The 20,241-nt window shown below is 40.4% G+C and overlaps 1 protein-coding gene and 1 long non-coding RNA gene across 2 annotated transcripts in view; one reads left to right on the forward strand and one right to left on the reverse strand.

The window, feature by feature from the left end:
- The first annotated feature begins 1,205 nt into the window (after positions 1–1,205).
- LOC112157234 (serine/threonine-protein kinase BRSK2) overlaps positions 1,206–20,241 on the forward strand; it is a 37,371-nt gene continuing 18,335 nt past the window's right edge. Inside the window, exons 1-4 of the mRNA XM_024289870.2 lie at positions 1,206–1,216; positions 1,493–1,616; positions 14,626–14,806; positions 15,749–15,841. Of these exons, the coding sequence (XP_024145638.2) occupies positions 1,206–1,216; positions 1,493–1,616; positions 14,626–14,806; positions 15,749–15,841 (409 nt within the window). The remainder of the gene's footprint in view (positions 1,217–1,492; positions 1,617–14,625; positions 14,807–15,748; positions 15,842–20,241) is intronic.
- LOC112157235 lies at positions 11,922–12,982 on the reverse strand. The gene is made up of 2 exons (XR_002921111.2): positions 12,346–12,982; positions 11,922–12,251 (listed from the first exon to the last, which is right to left on the reverse strand). It is a non-coding gene; the product is annotated as an uncharacterized LOC112157235 (long non-coding RNA).

The raw sequence follows: 20,241 nt of genomic DNA on the forward strand, positions 1-20,241 counted from the left end.
GAGGAGGAATGGGAGGTGGAGGCTTAAATGCTGTGGAAAACAGGTGGCGGGAATGAGGCTGATTGCTAGGCGGACCAGCCTCCACAGTGCTACAATATAAAGTCATTACTTACATTTAAATGTAAACTTCTGTGGTTCAGAGCGCACCAAAGGGAAGAAAAGCGCTTCTTCACGCAATGCGATTTACTCTCGCGATAGCGGACTTTGTACCCCTCTGTTCGGAGTGTGAAACTAAAAAATGATAATTCCGGACACAACTTTGACTTCAACTGCCACTTCAAATCAAGGCTGAGGGCTAAGGGAGAGGGAGAAGGGGAGTATTCGGATCGGGCCTTAGTGTCAAAGAAGTCCAACCAAACACAAACGTTTATTTATTAATTTTCCTGACCGCTTCTTCCCTTTCGGGGTCGCGGGGTGCCGGAGCCTATCCCAGCTACTGAAGGGCGAAGGCAGGGTTCACCCTGGACAGGTCGCCAGTCTGTCACAGGGCCTCAATCACACACACATCCACTCTCCCATTCACACCTAGGGGCAATTTAGAGTCACCAATGAACCTATGAAGCATGTTTTTGGACGGTGGGAGGAAGCCGGAGTCCCCGGTGAAAACCCACGCATGCACGGGGAGAACATGCAAACTCCACACAGAAAGGTCCCAAATCCCCCAGCCGGGATTTGAACCGGGGCCTTCTCGGTGTGAGGCAAGAGTGCTAACCACTGCGCCACCATGCAGCCCCAAACACAAACAGCAATTATGAATTTCTCCCTCAGGATTAGTTGTGAAACGGTTAGCACTTCTGTAAGTGAAAAGGAACGTCATCCATATGTTACTACAAAGTCTTGAGTGCTTGATTGGTCAAAGTGAATGTGAAGAAGACTGAACATTTATGCATTTATGTCCATTCAGGGTTCTAAATTAACATTTTTTGGTCACTAGCCAGGGTGGCCGGTAACAATCAAAGTCTAACAGCCAAATTTGGACTCTGCTATCCAAACGTTTCTATGGAAAAATAATGCATGTATTTTCCAAGCAAAATTCTGATTTAGTTAGTTTCAGTTAATGATTATTATCATGCAAAAACACTGATAATAATTGCAAATGTATTCTTATGTCATGAAATGTAAACCTGATGTTACTTTTTTTTTTATGAAAATATTTCTTTCTTTAAAGCATTTACTTACTTTATCTACAAACTTAACACGGTAAAATGTTGTCAAAGTATTAGATATTGATCAATACAAACAGTTTTTTTGTTTTGTTTTCTTTGTGGCTGAAAAAGACTTTGTAGCTTTGATAAGAGACAAACAACATTTCTTTGTGCAGATGCTGTTGTCAGATGGGCAGTTATGTTGCTGCTGCCTACCCCACCCCCAAACACACATAGTGCTTGAAAGTTTGTTAGGAAATTTGATGTTTCTGAAACAGTCTATAAAGGACAAAGGATCACATACATGTCATACATGAAGAATGTTCTTCTCATTTTTCAACCTGTAGGCTGGCTAAGAAGTCCTGGTTTGGGAACTTCATCAACCTGGAGAAAGAGGAGCAGATCTTTATCGTGATCAGAGACAAACCTCTGAGCTCCATAAAGGCCGACATCGTCCATGCCTTCCTCTCCGTGAGTCTTCTTCTTTTTTTATCCTTCCCACAGTTTGGATCTGTCATCTTAAAATAAAAATCATTCCACTAATGTACAAGAAGAAAAACTAACAGAACAGAGACATTCAGGCCCTCTGCTGACCAACTGTATGATGACAGTTTATGGACTTGTAAACCCAACAGAACAATTCAGTGTAACCAGAACCAGCTGGTTCTTTGTTCCAAACATCTGAAGTGTTATAGTTTCAATTTGAACTGTTTAGATAACATACAAAATGATTTACTTTTGTGATTACATAATATTTTGACATAATCAGTTTATTTTAAGGAAATACCAGACTTGTCAGTCCGACACCATTTATCACACTTTCATGGGGCCATACCATGATTTTCTTAAGTCTTTCAAAGTAAACTATACTGCTCTCAAAAATTAAAGGAGCACTTTAAAGAAACACATTAGATACATCAGATCTCAACATGAAGTTGGATATCTATACAAATAACGACAGGGCAGGGTCTTAGGAACAAAAGGATGCCAAGTCTTTTGATGGAAATGAAAGTTTTCAGCCTACAGAGGCTCAATTGTGTAGACACCATCAAATCAGAGTGAAATTAAGATGTGGCAGGCTAGTCAATTTTTTCCAAAACTTCATTTCTGCAACTCAAAATGCTTTTCAGTATCTTGTGTGGCCCCCACCAGCTTGTATGCATGCTTGACAACGTGGCGGCATGCTCCTAATGAGACGACGGATGGTGTCTTGTGGCATTTCCTCCCAGATCTGTGTGAGGGCATCCCTGAGCTGTTGTACAGTCTGAGGAGCAACCTGGCGGTGCCTAATGGACCCAAACATAATGTCCCAGAGATGTTCTATTGGGTTTAAGTCAGGGGATGGTGAAGGCCATTCAATTGTTTCAATTCCTTCATCCTCCAGGTACTGCCTGCATACTCTTGACACGTGAGGCCGGGCATTGTCGTGCATTAGGAGGAAACCAGGACCTACTGCACCAGCGTAGGGTCTGACAATGGGTTCAAGGATTTCATCTGGATACCTTATGGCAGTCAGAGCACCATTTCCTAGGCAGTAGAGGTCTGTGCGTCCCTCCATGGATATGCCTCCCCAGACCATCACTGACCCACCACCAAACCTGTCATGTTGAACCACGTTGCAGGCAGCATAACGTTCTCCTTGTCTTCTCCAGACTCTTTCACGTCTATCACAGGTGCTCAGGGTGAACCTTCTCTCATCTGTGAAAATTACAGGGCGCCAGTGGCGGAGGCCACCTTCATGAAGTCTGTTCCTGATTGTTTGGGTAGAGACATTCACACCAGTGGCCCTCTGGAGGTCATTCTGTAGGGCACGAGCAGTGCTCAGCCTGTTCCTCCTTGCACAAAGGAGCAGGTATCGGTCCTGATGAGGGGTTGAGGACCTTCTACGGCCCTGTCCAGCTCTCCCAGAATAACCACCAGTCTCCTGAAATCTCCTCCATGTTCTGGAGATTGTGCTGGGAGACACATTAAACCTTCTTGCTGCAGCACGTGTGGATGTGCCATTCTGGAGAAGTTGGACAACCTGTGCAACTTCTGTAGAGTTAAGGAATCGCCTCATACTGCCAGTAGAGATAATTACACCAGCTCAATGGCCTTGTGGAAGAGTGTCCGCCCTGAGATTGGAAGGTCGTGGGTTCAAATCTCGGAAGAGTCATACCAAAGACTCTAAAAATGGGACCCAGTGCCTCCCTGCTTGGCACTCAGCATTAAGGAGTTGGACTGGGGGATTAAACCACCAAATGGTTCCCGAGCGTGGCTGTGTCTGCAGCTCACCGCTCCCCCAGGGGATGGGTCAAATGTGTAGAACAAATTTCACACACACTTAGGTGCGTGACAAATAGTGGGACTTTAACTTTCACTTTAAGCCAAATTCAGCACGAGTGGAAAATCAGCCAAAAAAGATCGAGGTGGAGAAACTTGAAATGACCTCCACGTGCAACACCAGTCCTGTTTTGAGGGTTTTCTAATTGTTACCACTGAAGTGCACCTGTTGTTAATTCCATGAATGCCAATACAGCTGAAATTGATTAACGAGGCCCTCAGCTGCTTAACCAACCAACTTAACCAAATTATCAGACAGGTTTAATTCAATTCATGCCAGGCCCAATATAAAAAGTGTTCCTTTAATTTTTGTGAGCAGTGTATATCCATGTAAATAATCCTATTTTACCTTTGGAACAATAAAAAATAAATTATTTATGAAAAATTTGTCATTTTTGTGGACACCCTTCATACCCGGAACTAAAAGAACTCAATCTCTGAGGCTCTCCCTTTCACTCCCAGAGGGTGCCGCCCATTTCATGACGTCAACCTAAAGCTGTCCTTGTCAGTAAAAAACATAAATTCAAAAACTATATTGATGTACAAACAGCGCAGCTTGGGCGTTTTTTGCCCAAATTTGGCTCAGACAGGGGCTGCACGGTGGCGCAGTGGTTAGCGCTCTTGCCTCACAGTGAGAAGGCCCCGGTTCGAATCCCAGCTGGGACCTTTCTGTGTGGAGTTTGCATTTTCTCCCCGTGCATGCGTGGGTTTTCACCGGGGACTCCGGCTTCCTCCCACCGTCCAAAAACATGCTTCATAGGTTAATTGGTGACTCTAAATTGTCCCTAGGTGTGTCTGAGAGTGGATGGGTGTGAGATTGAGGCCCTGCGACAGACTGGCGACCTGTCCAGGGTGAACCCCGCCTTCGCCCATCAGTAGCCGGGATAGGCTCCGGCACCCCCGTGACCCCGAAAGGGAAGAAGCGGTCTGGAAGATGAATGAATGAATGGCTCAGACAGGATGGTGATGGCTAATGGGTTCATTTTGCGGTGAAATTCAATCAAAAAAATGCAGACACCACCATATGAACATTTCAGAATTTATTGAAAAAACATATAATCTCTGTATCAAAAATCCTCTTTGCTTCCATTTTGATCCATTTACCGTTCTGCCGTTGTTCAATAATCCATTTTTAAACCAGTTCTCCTAATTCATAGCTCGCTTTTCCACCAGGAAATAGTCCGGTCACTTTCTAAAATCAAAAAGTCAGACGCGATCAGATCACATGTTTGAAAGGCGGGGTGCAGTGGATTCGCCACGCGGTGACAGAGGGGCATTCGGCTGCAGCGTCAGAAACACATTTTTTGACAAACAATGAGCTCCGCGCAGCAAAAGAGGGGAAGAGGGGCGGGGCACGTGAATTTGTCGGGCGAATTGTGTTCGGTGTGAAAGCACCTTCAGAGGCTTCATGGTTCCTCCTCCGTCCAGCTGACTGGAAGAATGAATGAGTGAGTGAGCGAGGCACTGGACAGCCCGCCGTTGTTCCGCCCTCCAGTGCCATATATATCTCCCCATAATTAGTTTGTTCAGCTCTGAACACAACAAGTGTCATTCATGGTGGAAGGAAGCGAATTTATATAATCCCACCCTGACTCGACCATTTTCTCTACATGAATTATCAATATCTGGTTCAGGACTTAATATCAAATATTAATAAATTCATGCTATTAAGGATCAATAATATCATTAATGTAATCAAGTTTCAAAGCATCCATAACAAATCATTTGTATTAATCAGTAAAGACTATTTAATTAACTAAGACTAGTTAATCTTTCATATCAAGACGGGGGCCGCAGTTGGCCCATGGGCCGTGAGTTTCAGACCCCTGCTTTAAGGTTTAAAAAATGCAAGTTAATTGGAAATGACAAATCTCAGCTTTAAGCTAGTTTTTCCTCCTCTTCCTTCCTTTTTTCCCATTTTCTCCATATAAATCAGTGAGAACGGCATGTAACTTCCCGACAGCACAAACCAAACCAGAGGAGCTCTGACGTTATCGTCGTTCGCCCTTGGAACTGCTCACTCCAGAGTCCAACAGATTTTTGAGACACTTATTGGGCGGCAGAATGTGACAACGAAAAAACAATCTTCATTCGCATTGTCACTTTAATTATTTTACAGAATGAGCAGTGATGAAGAAGAAAATGAAAAAGCTGTTCTGAGGATTCCATTTTCATTTTATTTAAGAGACAAATATTGCAAGTACATTTTGAAAAATGATAAAGCATTTCTGTTCATTTTAATTTTCAAATTTGATATTTCTTATTGAAATTTCGGTACAAATTTACCAGAGAACTTTTTGAAAATGAAATTAGGGCTGGGCGATATGGCAAAAAAGAAAATCAAGATTTTTAATTTTTTTTAATTTTATTTTATTTCACAATTTCGATTTTTTCACGATTTCTTTAAAATAAATTCAAATTGACAAAAAAAAAGAATTATAATGATTTTAGTTGAAAGAAGCAAACACATTTTTAACAAATATTTATATTTGTTTAAATTTTAATTTCAAATGTATTAAAAGTAGGGGTGTAACGGGTCACAAAACTCACGGTTCGGATCGTGTCATGGTCTTAGGGTCACGGTTCAGATAATTTTTCTGATCAGTAAAAAGAAAAAAAAACAGCAAGATAAAAGCTAAATATATTTTTGGAAATGCTTCAAATTATATATTCAATAAGCATATGAAGTACTTTACACACAATATTTATATCATCAAAACATTTGGTTATTGAGGCCTATTTGTTAAACAAAACATATTTAAACTTTGAGCACAAACAACATGCTAAAACATGTAGTTTCTGATTACATTTACATGTTTTTAGACCAAGTCTACAAAAACTGAGAGAAAAGAACGCTTAAAAATAGTGTGGAAAATACCTAATCTATCTAGAGTTCCCCTTAAAATACAAATGTTCTTGTCCCACCCCCTAATGTCCAAATTAAATAATGAATAAAATAGTTAAAATTACTTTTTTTTGTTATTGTTTTATTGAATTCAACTATGGGAACATTTAATTATTTAAATAATAACTATCTGTAAAACGTGACACTCTTGTGCTCGCTTTTCCTTGTGATTTTTGGTCTCTTTGGCTTGCCATACAATCGTCCCCTGACGGCAAAGGCGAGTCCGTTACGGAGCGGCTTTCCCCTGTACGAGATAATGATGGGAATTCCGGCTCCTTTAAGGGAGTCGACTCTTTCGGATCGGCTCACCAAAAAGAGCCGGCTCTTTCGGCTCCCAAACGGCTCTTTAGGTTGTTTTGTTGCTTTAAGTAATTTATTATCAACCCAGTCTCCTCCAAAAACGTTCAGTACCCACGTTTGTCCACAGGGAAAAACGTAGCAGTTTCACAAAAAAACAGGTCGAAATTGTGGAATTGCTATATCTCATTCTCTCATTCATTTTTACGGGGGTGCGCCGGATCACGTGACTGATCACGTGACTTTTGAGTTTCTGCTGTCTTTAGCAAAAACACGGTGGGATATTCACTATTTTTCGGTGGAAAATCACTCAGAATAAAATATTTTGTGGACTAATCTTCATTTTGACAATATTTCTAGCGAGAAATGCACCCGTTACTATCAGGATATACATTTATTTTGGACATACACTTCGTAGTTTGTCTGTTTTGCTGGACTTCTCCCCAAAACGGGGCTCCAAAGTCGTGAAATATCAACATTTCCGGTGCACGGAACGATCCCGGAACTGGGCGATCAGCAGGATTTGGTGACCCGACCCGCGTCGGTGCCGCGTCAAAGTTTGGGTTCGGGTAGGTTCGGACAAACCGCCCGGATCCTTTTTATTTGGGCCCCGAATGACTTCCGTAAAGCTAGAACGTGATCACAGTCTGACTACTTCCGGTCGAGGACGGTTAAAGTTTAAAAGTTTCCAGAAACGAAGATTCTCAACCATAAAAACGATGTTCCTTTAAATTTTCCCTTATAAACAAACACAAATGTCGGTTAGTTTAAGTGACAACAACGAGTGATGCTTTCAGACTAAATGAAGAAAGGAAAAAAAACTTTTTTTTTTTTATTTTACTTTTCTTTTTTATATTATTATTAATCTATCATTATTAATATATTATTATTAATAATTACATTATTATTATTATTAATAACATTATTATTATTATTATGTCAATGATTATATGAATGACATAAACAAAATACAATTGACTAATAAATAAATTATTGATCCACAATATCAACAGACTAATAATTGAGTTTTAATGATTCTTGAATGCTTGAACCATAAACAAACACGAATGTCGGTTATTTTAAGTGACAATAACGAGTGATGCTTTCAGACTAAATGAAGAAAGAAAAAAAGACGTTTTTTTAATTTCTTTTTTATATTATTATTAATCTATCAATATTAGTCTATTATTATTATTATTATTAATACTATTATTAATATTATTGTTATAATAATTATGTCAATGATTATATGAATGACATAAACAAAATACAATTGACAAATAAATACATTGTTGATCCACAAAATCAACAGACTTTAATAATTGCGTTTTAATGATTCTTGAAAGCTGTAGAGGTCACGAGAGAATCTGACAATTTAGACTATACTTGGTTTAATAAAATATCATTAGTTGGCGCTGTGTTATCCATGGAATGAAACATAAATGTAACGTTACACAGTCTGACTACTTTTGGTCCAGCAGACAGAAATAAGTGATCCCAAAACACAGATTCTAAACCATAAAAATAATGTTCTGGTGATTTCTGCTTCGTAAACAACGTTTGTTCACAGGACAAGGTTTCTAGCGGCAAGAACAAAATATGGTGGACATCGCCTGGGTTTGTGAGGATTTAACATATTTTAGGATGTATAAACACTTGGAATTTGTTTTGAACACTTCTCTAGATTTTTTTTGTCTACATACATTCTTTCAGGTGTCTCAAATACATAGTGGCAATGGAACGCTTTTATGTTGCTATGTGATAGCCAAAGATGCTAGGCAAACCAGAAAGAAGCTGCTGTTGCTCCACGGTGGTACATGTGTGAAATTAGCTGCGTTTCCATGACATATTTGAGCAAAGTTTTATCAAAATTCTAGGAATTGGGGAAAAAAGACAATGAAACTGTTTCCATTCAATCATGTTTTTGATTGACAAGATATTTCAACAATACATCATAAATATCTCAAAAATGCAATTATTATTGAATATAAATGACTCACAGCAAAGAAGAATACATAAACAAGATCTCAAATCAGAATAAGAGAGAGAAAGAGAAGAAAAAATAACAGTAAACAACGTCTAAACAATGTTCCAAAGGAGTAAACATATAAATATATTATTTTTAAGAGAAAACCACAGGGATATGCGTTATAGCTTGCAGTTTCTCATTTAAAAAAGTACAATTTAGGTCTATTAACTATTTCAAGAATGTGTTCTAAAAAATCATATAAGACATAGGTTTTGGACATTTTACATTCTTGTAAAGTAGCCTTTGACAAGTATTCCATTTTTGAAACCAACAAAAACTAGTGGCACTGTTAAAAAAATAAATTTATGTATATCAAATTTTGCAAATGTTTAAGTATTAATACCAAATTCTGCTTTTGTTTTCTGTTTGCAGACCAAATCTAACAGTGTTGAAATGTAAAAGGGGGAAATGAAAACTATTGCAGGTTAACCAGGACTGAAAATCATACCAGAAAAATTTGGATTTCTCACATTTTTAATAATAATGAATGAAAAAGTTGCTCAACTGTTTATATGTCATTGCTGCAACAAGTGTACATGTTTGTGTCAATATTTAATTTATTATGAAGGTTATCATTAGATGTATAAAGAACACTTAAGATTTTGAAGTGATTTTCTGCTCCTGTGGGTTCTGCTCCTGCAGGAGTCTAGATGAGGAGGTTCTGCTCCTGAATTGAAAAATAAACAAAAAAGTACCGGCACAGGTCCCAGCAGATCCTATGATTCTCTTCAGTCAGTCCCTGTCTGCTTGTAGGTCCAAACCAATCCATGATGTGGTCAGGACAGAATGGATTATAACAGTGTAGAAGATGGTCAGCAGCTGCTGAGACAGCGGTGATGTTTTGATGGAGGAGCTCTGGGATGATGGTATAATGCAGAGCTGAAGTCCACAAACAGGATGCATGCATAGGTCCCTGCAGAGTCAAGGTGGTGTAGGATGTAGTGGAGAGCTATGTTGACTGTATCGTCCACGTCATTTAACCATGTGAGAGGGGACTTCTTAGGAACTGGGATGATGGTGGAGCTGTTGAAGAGGCGGATGAAAGTTTGAGCCAGCTGGTCAGCACAAACTTTCAGACAGGATGGAGACACTCCATCAGGTCCTGGAACCCTCCTGATCTTCTGCTTCGGAAACTGTAGACGTACATTCACAGATCCTCAGTCCAGGTTAGCGGGTCAGTCTGAAGAAGTTGAGATAACAAGTCATTCCTTTAGATTGGAAGTGATGGGGGGAGGGAATGCTGTGGTCCTTTGAAACCTGAATAGAAGTTGTTGAGATCCTCAGCTAGGTGGTAGCTCTCTGCAGGGTGGGGGTGGGGAATCTCTTCTCATGAGGGTCTGCAGGACTTTCCAAACAGCAGAAAACTGCAGAAAACTGGTCAACTTTGCAGTGTACGTAGATCCTTTTAGCTGCCGTAATCTTCTTTGTCAGCTTGTTGACCTATTTCTAAAGGTCACAATCCCCACTCCTTTAGGCCTCTTCCTTGTCCTTACTTAGTAGTCTCAGCTAGCTGTAAACCATCGTCATGTTGTTGAATTTGTGGAGGGTTTTGGTCTGCACAGGCATGTCCTCACAAAACCTGATCTAGGATGTCACCGTGTCAGTCAGTTCATCCAGGTCAGAGGAAGCATTTTCAAAGATGTTCTGATCTTTGCAGTTGCATCTTTGACTCATCCGTCCATCCCTAACAGTCTTCACTTTGGGCTTAGATGATTTCAGCTTTTGTCTGTGGGTTTGGATGAGAGGAGGCAGTGATCTGAAAGTCTCAAAGCAGCTCAGGGAACAGAGTGATGTGTATTTTTATCATTGTGTAGCTGTGGTCCAGTGTTCAAGCCTCTGGTGGGACAGGTCACCTGATGTTTTTAATAAATGTAATTACATTTGAAAAATCTATGAAAAAACAAAAGACTCCATAATACATTAGGTACAATGTACAAATCAAGACCATTGCACACACAGGGGCCAAAATTAAAAACACACCTTAATTTGTGGGCCAAACAGGATATTGAACACACCAAAACTACTTTTTTTTTAACTTTAAAACCATAACTTTTTAACATAATTATGAATTAAATATATAGCATCACCTGCAAAAATGTAAGTGTGATTCTGTAAAATTTGACCGCTGAAGATGAGAGTGCTGATAGCTGAAGATGCTGAAATTGATAGTTAAAAACGCTAAAGGTGATAGCTGAAATCACTGAAGATAACTGAAAATGATGAAGCTGATACCCAGCTAAAATAGCTAAAAGCCAAATAGAAAAAACAAAAAAAAAATTACTAAACTTTAAAATGGCTTAAAAACTGAAAAAACCCTTAATTAGTTAAAACAGCTATTAGCCTAACTCCAAAACAGCCTAAAAACTTTTTTAAAAGCCCAAATTAGTCAACACAGCTAGCATGTAGCTGAAATATTTGCTAATTGCTAATTTCCATTATTTCTTTAACTCAATCTTATTTATGTATTCTCCACAAGGAATCAACTTTAGGACCTGAGCCATTTATGATTTATGCGGCAGAATCATCACACGAGGAGAGGGAAGAGCTGTAAATAAAGGCAGGATCTGTAGATGACTGTCAAGTCTGTAGCAGGAAAAAGTATTAAAGTGAAATAAAAAAAATCCTAACCCTAACACAAACCTGTATCATTATAAAACAATTTTAATAAAAATTAAAAAAAAACAGTCTAAACTGTGAGATTCTCTATTGTACGACGGAGTATTAGGGCCACCAAAAAGAAAAAAAAAAGTAATATTACGACTTTTTTTCTCGTAAATTTACGACTTTTAATCTCGTAAATTTACGAGAAAAAAGTCGTAACTGCTAAATTACGAGAATAAAGTTGTATATTTATGACTTTAAAAGTCATAGGCTTATATTTACGACTTTTAATCTCGTAAATTTACGAGAAAAAAACTCGTAAATTTACGAGATTAAAAGTCGTAAATTTACGAGAAAAAAACTCGTAAATTTACGAGAAAAAAAGTCGTAGTATTACTCGTAAATCTACCGAGATTTAAAGTCGTAAATTAATGAGAAACAAACCCAAATTAGTCTGTTTATCAGAGATGACGTGGAGTATCTTGTGAAGATTTATTTCCAGATCGGTGTTAAAAACAAAGAAATTCTAAACCTTATGGTGATTCAAACCCAAATTATTTCCTGGTTCGGTGTCGGTAGTGTGGAGTTTCATATGTAAATAAAGAGCTCAGAATAATGCGTGTTTATCAGGTCCGTCACTTTATTTTGCCTTTCCCTTCCCAGAAGCCTTTTCGCCACCTTACGTCACATGACAACCGAAGGAGAATGTAAACAGAGCTCCGGACCTCCCCGTCTCCAAATGAAACATCCTGTCTCAACACAAAACAACACTGAGAAATGACAGTTGTCTGTTACATTAGCACAAGAACATTGAAAATTCAGAAAACGAGTCCTCTTCAGACGGAAGCATCACAGAGTTGGAGGAGATCTGGTTTGTCGCGGAGGAAGAAATGACTGGAAGTGAACAGCTGCGCGGATATCGACGGCTTCGTCAACGTAATCTGCAGACATCCTGCAAGCCACCATCAACGAATAAAACAATAATAAACTGTAAATCAAATAAAGAAACTTCCAAACACTTGAAATATTTTAAACATTCAGTTTACCTGATGAAATCCAAGACGTTTTTCACATTGTGGTCGGCCTGCTTCAGCGCACGGCATAAATTCGCTGGACTGTAGGCTCCCCTCGACTTCAATATATTTACGAGAAAAAAGTCGTAGATTTACGAGATTAAAAGTCGTAAATTTATGAGAAAAAACTCGTAAATTTACGAGATTAAAAGTCGTAATATTACTTTTTTTTTTTTTTGGTGGCCCTAATACTCCGTCGTACTATTGAGCCCTACAGCTTTGAAGAATCATTAAACTTGGAGTCTGTTGATATTGTGAATCAATAATTTATTCATTTATTTATCAATTGTATTTTGTTTATGTCATTCATTTTATGTTATCATTAACATAATAATAATAATAATAATGATAGATGAATAATAATTTATATATTTCTTCATTTAGTCTGATCACTCGTTATTGTCACTTAAAATAACCGACATTTGTGTTAGTTTATGGGTCCAAGCTTTCAAGAATCATTAAAACTCAATCATTAGTCTGTTGATATTGTGGATCAATAATTTATTTATTAGTCAACTGTATTTTGTTTATGTCATTCATATAATCATCGACATAATAATAATAATAATAGTAATGTAATTATTAATAATAATATATTAATAATGATAGATTAATAATATAAAAAAGAAAAATAAAAAAAATAAAAAAGTTTTTTTTCTTTCTTCATTTAGTCTGAAAGCATCACTCGTTGTTGTCACTTAAACTAACCGACATTTGTGTTTGTTTATGAGGGAGAATATAAAGGAACATTATTTTTATGGTTGAGAATCTTCGTTTCTGGAAACTTTTAAACTTTAGACCGTCCTCGACCGGAAGTAGTCAGACTGTGATCACGTTCTAGCTTTACGGAAGTCATTCGGGGCCGAATTGAAAAAGGGTCCGGGCGGTTTGTCCGAACCTACTCTAACCCATACCTTGACGCGGCACCGACGCTGGTCGGGTCACCAAATCCTGCTGATCGCCCGGTTCTCGGATCGTTCCATGTACCGGAAATGTTGATATTTCACGACTTTGGAGCCCCATTTTGGGGAGAAGTCCAGCAAAACAGACAAACTACAAACTGTATGTCCAAAATAAATGTATATCCTGATAGTAACGGGTGCATTTCTCGCTAGAAATATTGTCAAAATAAAGATTAGTCCACAAAATATTTTATTCTGAGTGATTTTCCACCGAAAAATAGTGAATATCCCACTGTGTTTTTGCTAGCGACAGGCAGAAACTCAAAAGTCACGTGATCAGTCACGTGATCCGGCGCACCCCCGTAGAAATGAATGAGAGAATGAGACATAGCAATTCCACAATTTCGACCCCCCTTTTTTGTGAAACTGCTACGTTTTTCCCTGTGGACAAACGTCGGTACTGAACGTTTTTGGAGGAGACTAGGTTGCGAACACACACGGCACAAACACATATTGACCAATCACGTGCGACATGCGGAGAAAAAAAGGGAGAGAGAGAGAGAGGAGGTGAGAGAGAAAAGACTCGGCTCCCGACTTCCGGCTCCCAGCGAGGAGCCGGCTCGCGTCGTTCCATTCAAACAGCCGGTTCAAAGAGCCGGTTCGTTCGCGACCGACCCATCACTAGTACGAGACAGCTGCTGCTCCTCATTGGGTGATTCTTTTAATCCAGAAATGGAAACGTGTACCGATGCTTTTATTCAGCTCTTAAGATCAAATAAACCTGATATCCGTCGATCCGCGTCTTTCATTATGAAGTTGAGAAAAGTTTTTGACGGAAGCTCCTTCCACACGCGGCGGGAGCTTCAGGTGAACAGATTTTAAGATAACCGTGAAGCATTTACTTAAGAGCTTGTTAAAACAAAGATGATTTGCATGAATTTGACTCGAACTCCATTCGATGAGAACGGACAGTTCATTTAAATTATGCTAGCACGAGGTGCGTGCGCATAGGGGGTGGGGTGGTCCGCGGTGCACACGTGTGCCAGTCAACAAGCTTTTGCCTTCGCGCTGTTGCAGCTTTCCGTAGAAGTTCGTGATAAAACGATCTCTCAAAAATGATACATTATACATAATACAAAGGAGAGGGATTTAAAGAGAGAAAGGCAAAGAAGGTGATGATCCAGGTACATAAAAACGAGAGAGATGTAGAGGCTAGTGTTATGGGTTTTAAGTATATTATATACATGTTATTAGCAAGATCCCCCCCCCAAAAAAAAAAAAAAAAAATCATTTGAGTGGGTTATTTAAATCAAAGCTATGCTGCTGATTCAGCTCTCCTGCTTGCTCCCAGATTCCCAGTCTGAGCCACAGCGTCATCTCTCAGACAAGTTTCCGGGCAGAGTACAAGTCAACAGCTGGACCCACAGTTTTCCAGAAGCCCGTCAAGTTTCAGGTGGATATCACCTACACAGAGAGCACCAGCGCCACCAAGGAGAATGGCATCTACTCAGTCACCTTCACCCTGCTGTCAGGTAAATGGACAGAACCCGTCATCTGAGGGTGAACTACTCACACCAGGAAAAATTGCACAGGAAGTGATGTATTTTGGTCCATTCTCACATTTTCCATAACAGTCTGGGTCTGAACATGAGTGTTCTCCCTGCACAGTGGGGGGCAGTAAGTCTTCTTTTCATTGGATTCCACAATGAACATGCACCATGATGAACACCCAACACTGTAGAACAACATTGTGTAGTCCACTAAAAAACAGTGGTCCCCAACCTTTCACAGGCCATGGACCGGTTTAAACTGAACAATATTTTTACAGACCAGTGAAGCTGGCATTTTTCAGCGTGTGGTTTCTGGAAAAAATAAAAAATAAATTAAAATACTACTACTAGAACTTTTATTTAAAAAAGTCTAAAATCATCAGTACATATTTTTTATGCAGATGATGATGGTTTGATGGAACAAAGTTGTTTCTTAGAAAAAAATTCCAAAAAAGAAAACATTACATGATTGTTTTCCCCCATATCGCATTTTTAACCCTCTACTCCGATTATCTTTTAGGCCAAAAGGATTGATGATATTTTGCATTTATATAAATACAAAATATATATATATAAATACAAAAATAATACATTTAGGCTTAGACCGAGACAAACAGATTTTTACATTTTCTGCACCAATTACCATGTTGACGAGTTTGAAATGTTTTTTTTTTAATCGATTCACAAAATCGTTACATCCTTAGTTGTCAATAATGTTGCAATTGTTTTTTGGATCTGTGATCATTTTGGTTTCATTTTGTCCGTCATCATTTTCTAAAAAAAAAAGGCAATTTCTCCAGAAACCTCAGTGTAACCTGCTGGGAGTTTTCTTCTGCACATTTCTGCTTGACATCTTTAGGTGGTTCTGCTCAGCACAGTTTCCTGAAAAGCTGATCCAGCATGTCTTCTCTGGTTCCTCCTCAGGTCCCAGCCGGCGTTTCAAACGCGTGGTGGAGACCATCCAGGCACAGCTGCTCAGCACCAACGACCAGCCCGGCATCCAACCACAGATATCTGGTAAGCAACATTCCTCACCACCCCCCACCACTCCCTCCCTGCCCCGTCCATCACCTCCACGCCCTCACAGCTTATCCCCTGCCCCATGGCATCATGGAGCAATCACACCACGGCTCCCCTGGGCTCAGCACACTGCTTCAGCACGTGGAGTTTCCTCGTGCATGACTCTGCCATGTAGCATAGCGTGCACGCCGACACACGCAGCGCAATCATGTCAGTGTGTGTCCACACTGACGAGCACAGCCACCCAGGACTGTGCGTCACACTTATCTGTCCTCTGCAGACCGAGAATTACATCCCACTCAGTACTCCAATCACCCGAGAACGGCCTTCCTACACAAACACACAGAGTTGGATGAACTTGAGTCCCAAAAGGCCTCAGACTCCTGCACGAAGGTTTTGGACAGAGTCTGAGGTTTCAGACAACACTGGATCTTAGAGAGTTTTTGGTAAATATGCGGTTGACTTTTAGATAAACAGATTTAAATATGGCGGAAGAAAAGAAAGAGAGACTTTGTCCTCCAGTTGTCTGTTGTTTTTGTTTGGTGTTGTGTTGTTTCCGTGGTCTAATCTGTAGTTATTAATTTGATAACGGTTCCTTCTGGTGGCGAAGTGCAGTAACTACAGAGTGTCTCTAGTTGAAGTTTTGCTGTGCAAGCATCACTCCCTCTTACAGGGTACAGTACACTCTGAGTCAGCCTATAGTGCAGGGGTCTTAAACTCGCGGCCCGTGGGCCAACTGCGGCCCCCAGGACAATAGTTTGTGCCCCCCGTCTTAATATGAAAGATTAATGTTAGTGCATCCCGCAAGATTGATATGAATGACACTTGTTGTGTTCAGAGCTGAACAAACTAATTACGGTGAGGTACTGTATATGGCTCTGGAGGGCGGAACATCGGCGGGCTGTCCAGTGCCTCGCTCACTCATTCATTCATTCCTTCAATCAGCTGGGAGGAGGAGGAGCCATGAAGCCTCTGAAGGTGCTTTCACACCGAACACAATTCGCCCGACGAATTCATGTGCCCCGCCCTTCTTTCCCTCTTTTGCTGCACAGTGCTCGCCGCATGTCAAAAAATGTGTTTGACGCCGCAGTCGTATGCCCCTCTTTCTCCGCGTGGCGAATCCGCTGCACCCCGCCTGTCAAACATGTGATCTTAAAATTAGTCCGCCACTGCTTGTGGGTGTCTGATGAAAATCCAGGTAAACGTGTGTAGAACTCTGCTCAGCGCCCACAAGGTGCTGCTCAGGTGCTCACACACCGGCCACGTGCGGTGCGTTCAAAAACACGGTCTAGATTCAAGATTCAAGATCAACTTTTTTTTTATTTCTTTTTTCTATGCAGGTTTATGAACGCGCGCTAAGCAGGTGGTACCGGAGCAGTACGGTCACGCACGTAGTGACAGAGGAGAGACTCTTATTCTATTGTATTTTTACTGTTTGTTAGTGTTCGTCCACCACCTGCAATAGGGGGAACCTCAGAGGAAAAAGGAAAACCGCTTGAAAATCCCACAAATCTTGCTAAAGACTTGTTTTCACAACTGTGTTCCAATGTCTACCTTGGTGTTTGGGCACAAACCACAATGATTCATTTCTCTTTGATCATATTTGGCACTTCTTTGCTTTGAAGCAGACGGCACCCATAAGCAGCTCCCAAATCCGGATCACTGATTGGTCACAGCTCTGCGCTGCTGCAACTGTGCGTGGAAGTGTTGAACCGTGTCAAAGATTAAGCGCGCGCTCAGTGCGTGGCTGATTTGTGGGTAGAGCTCAAGACCCAACTCAAAACTTGCGTAGCAACGCGTTCTCACTTTTACGTGCTCTTTTACTGGTGTGCGCGCATTTGCATTGACTTTTCATTGAAAGTGCGCGCTCTATTGCGTGCTGACGTGGCCAGTGTGGAAGCACCTATAATAATCCTCCTCTGCTCTCAGCTCAGAAAACAAGGAGGTGCTGTTAATACAGACATTTGAGACTGAATATAAACAATTACTGGTAGTTTTCTCTAGTCTGCCAGTCAGTCAATATGTGGTCTCTTCAGTGGTCTGTATCTGCTGTATGGTCATTATTATTACTTTTTTTATTTTTTAATGATTGATTTATTTTTTAATTCATGTTTTCATTTATGTATTTAATTAATTTTTTTGTGTTAAAAATAAAGATATTTGAGAATATTTGAATGTTTTATCAGCGATTTTCTTCTGAAAATCCTGATGCGGCCCGGCCTCACCCGGACTCTGCCTCCAGCGGCCCCCGGCTGAATTGAGTTTGAGACCCCTGCTATAGTGTCATTTGTCCTCCAACTTCTACTTTGAATTGATTCTGATGTCACCGCCACAGAGGGGAACTGTTGTCAGGCACAGCTTCACCCGTCACCGTGGAGACGTGCCAGTTTTCCACATCTCTTTGTGTGCTGCGGCCCTCCCCTTCACACTTCCCTGCTGCTCCTCATCCACAGCTTCACCCTGACACCTCTTGATGGACTGAATGACTGGTCTGGTTGTAGTCTGTCAAAGTGGCAGCTTGGGTGACAGTGGGCATGGTTTGTTAGACGTCTGTGTTAATGGTCCAGGCCACAATTCAGACACATGAAGGCCAACCCCAGTGCGCCACAAAAGCATGTTTCTATCAGTCTGCTGCAACATGACACAGACAGCCTCTGATGACTTTTGTGTTTATCTGTTTCTATGTGTGTGGATTTTTTGTGTGTCTGCTTGTGTGTGTGCCACCATTAGTTTATTTAGTTTGCATTTTAAAAATACATATTTTATCAGCGAACAATGAGCATGTTTGATTTTAAATAGAACAATCTTGTTAAGTGTTTAATAACTTTTACGGAGCAGCGGCTTTCTCCTGTGCAGGACAGCTGCTGCTGCTACTAACTGGGAGATTCTCTGAACCCAAACATGTAGACGTGTAAATGGTAAATGGCGTATACTTGGATAGCGTTTTTTACCCTCTTTTGAGGGCCCAAAGAGCTTCACAGTCACAGACCCATTCCCCCATTCACGCGCAAATTCAGGATTCAGTGTCTTGCCCTGTGGAGCTCCACAGAAATGAATCCTGTCTCAATGAACTGCAGAAGTCTTGTTCTTCAGCAACATAATCCATCTTTCTGCAGTTACAATGTGTTTAGTCTGCCAAACAGATTTATATCTTTAGGATTAGTTAATCAGCTGGAGCCAGCTCCACATTTATACTCTACACTGAGAAAAAAAATGGACTCCAGGTCACAGGATTCTACAAATACATATACATATTCAAACATTATTGATATAAATAAAGTCCATCCATCTTCTTGACCGCTTTGTCCCTTTCGGGGTCGCGGGGGTGCCGGAGCCTATCCCGGCTACTGAAGGGCGAAGGCGGGGTACACCCTGGACAGGTCGCCAGTTTTTCGCAGGGCAATATAAATAAAGTTTAGCATTAAATACAAAGGGGTTTAAAGAAAAGTGTATCAGAAGATCAACTACCACGCCTGTTGAGACAGTAAAATCTGCCCAACACAAGAGGCTCTCAGCTCATATCTCTTTGCTCAGCAGCTGGACAGGACAAGTTAAAAAAAAAAGAAATAACCACTTTCTCCGCTTAGTGGCAAAATTCATTTAGCTGGTTTGTTTAACCTTTTAATACCAGGGCTCTAGTGTTTTTTATTTGATTTATTGTAACTTTGTAACCATTAACACGATAATTCCCGCAGATTCTGAAGGAGAAAAGCAGCACCTAAAGGTTTAAAGCCATTGTTATGGGAAAATGTGGAATCCGATGGAAGAGCAGACACATCTTAAGATTAACACAAGTGTTTAATAGCAACATCAGAAAAATACACCCGGTGCACGAGCGTGCAGGGAAGCTCTGGCTCTGTCAGAGGGTTCCGCCGAACTGACGGGACCCAAGCGTTTTATAGGGCTGGTCAAAGCAATGGTCAGGACATGTCACATGGCCTGACCTTCTTGGTTGATCATTGTCTCAGAGGCCTCTGCTTTCTGCATTTGTCTCGGGGTCAACATGTTATTTATGCCTTTACACCCCTCGGTTAAGGAGGATGTAATTTAAGGAGCCATTTGGGAATGTTTACATTCAATCAGCATCCTGCCCTCCTGCTGGAGACGGTGTATTGTAAACCCTTTCATCTTAGCTTGGGAAAAGAAGCAGGAGAAGGCACTTAAAATTTGTTCCTAAAAGGTGAACTGGTCATCTGTAGGATACAGCTTGGATTAACATTTTGAAAAAACATTTAGACAATGATAAGAATAAAACAATTTCTTTCACAGAGGACAATTCAAATCTGTCTTACATTAAACACTGCCTAAGTTGGAATTCTAACAAGCTGCAGACTGTTTTAAATATCTGAGAATGCATTCAGAGGCACGTGTTAATGAGCACACTAGGCTCATTCAAA

The sequence above is a fragment of the Oryzias melastigma genome, linkage group LG1 (genome assembly GCF_002922805.2).
Source record: "Oryzias melastigma strain HK-1 linkage group LG1, ASM292280v2, whole genome shotgun sequence".
Lineage (NCBI taxonomy): Eukaryota > Metazoa > Chordata > Actinopteri > Beloniformes > Adrianichthyidae > Oryzias > Oryzias melastigma.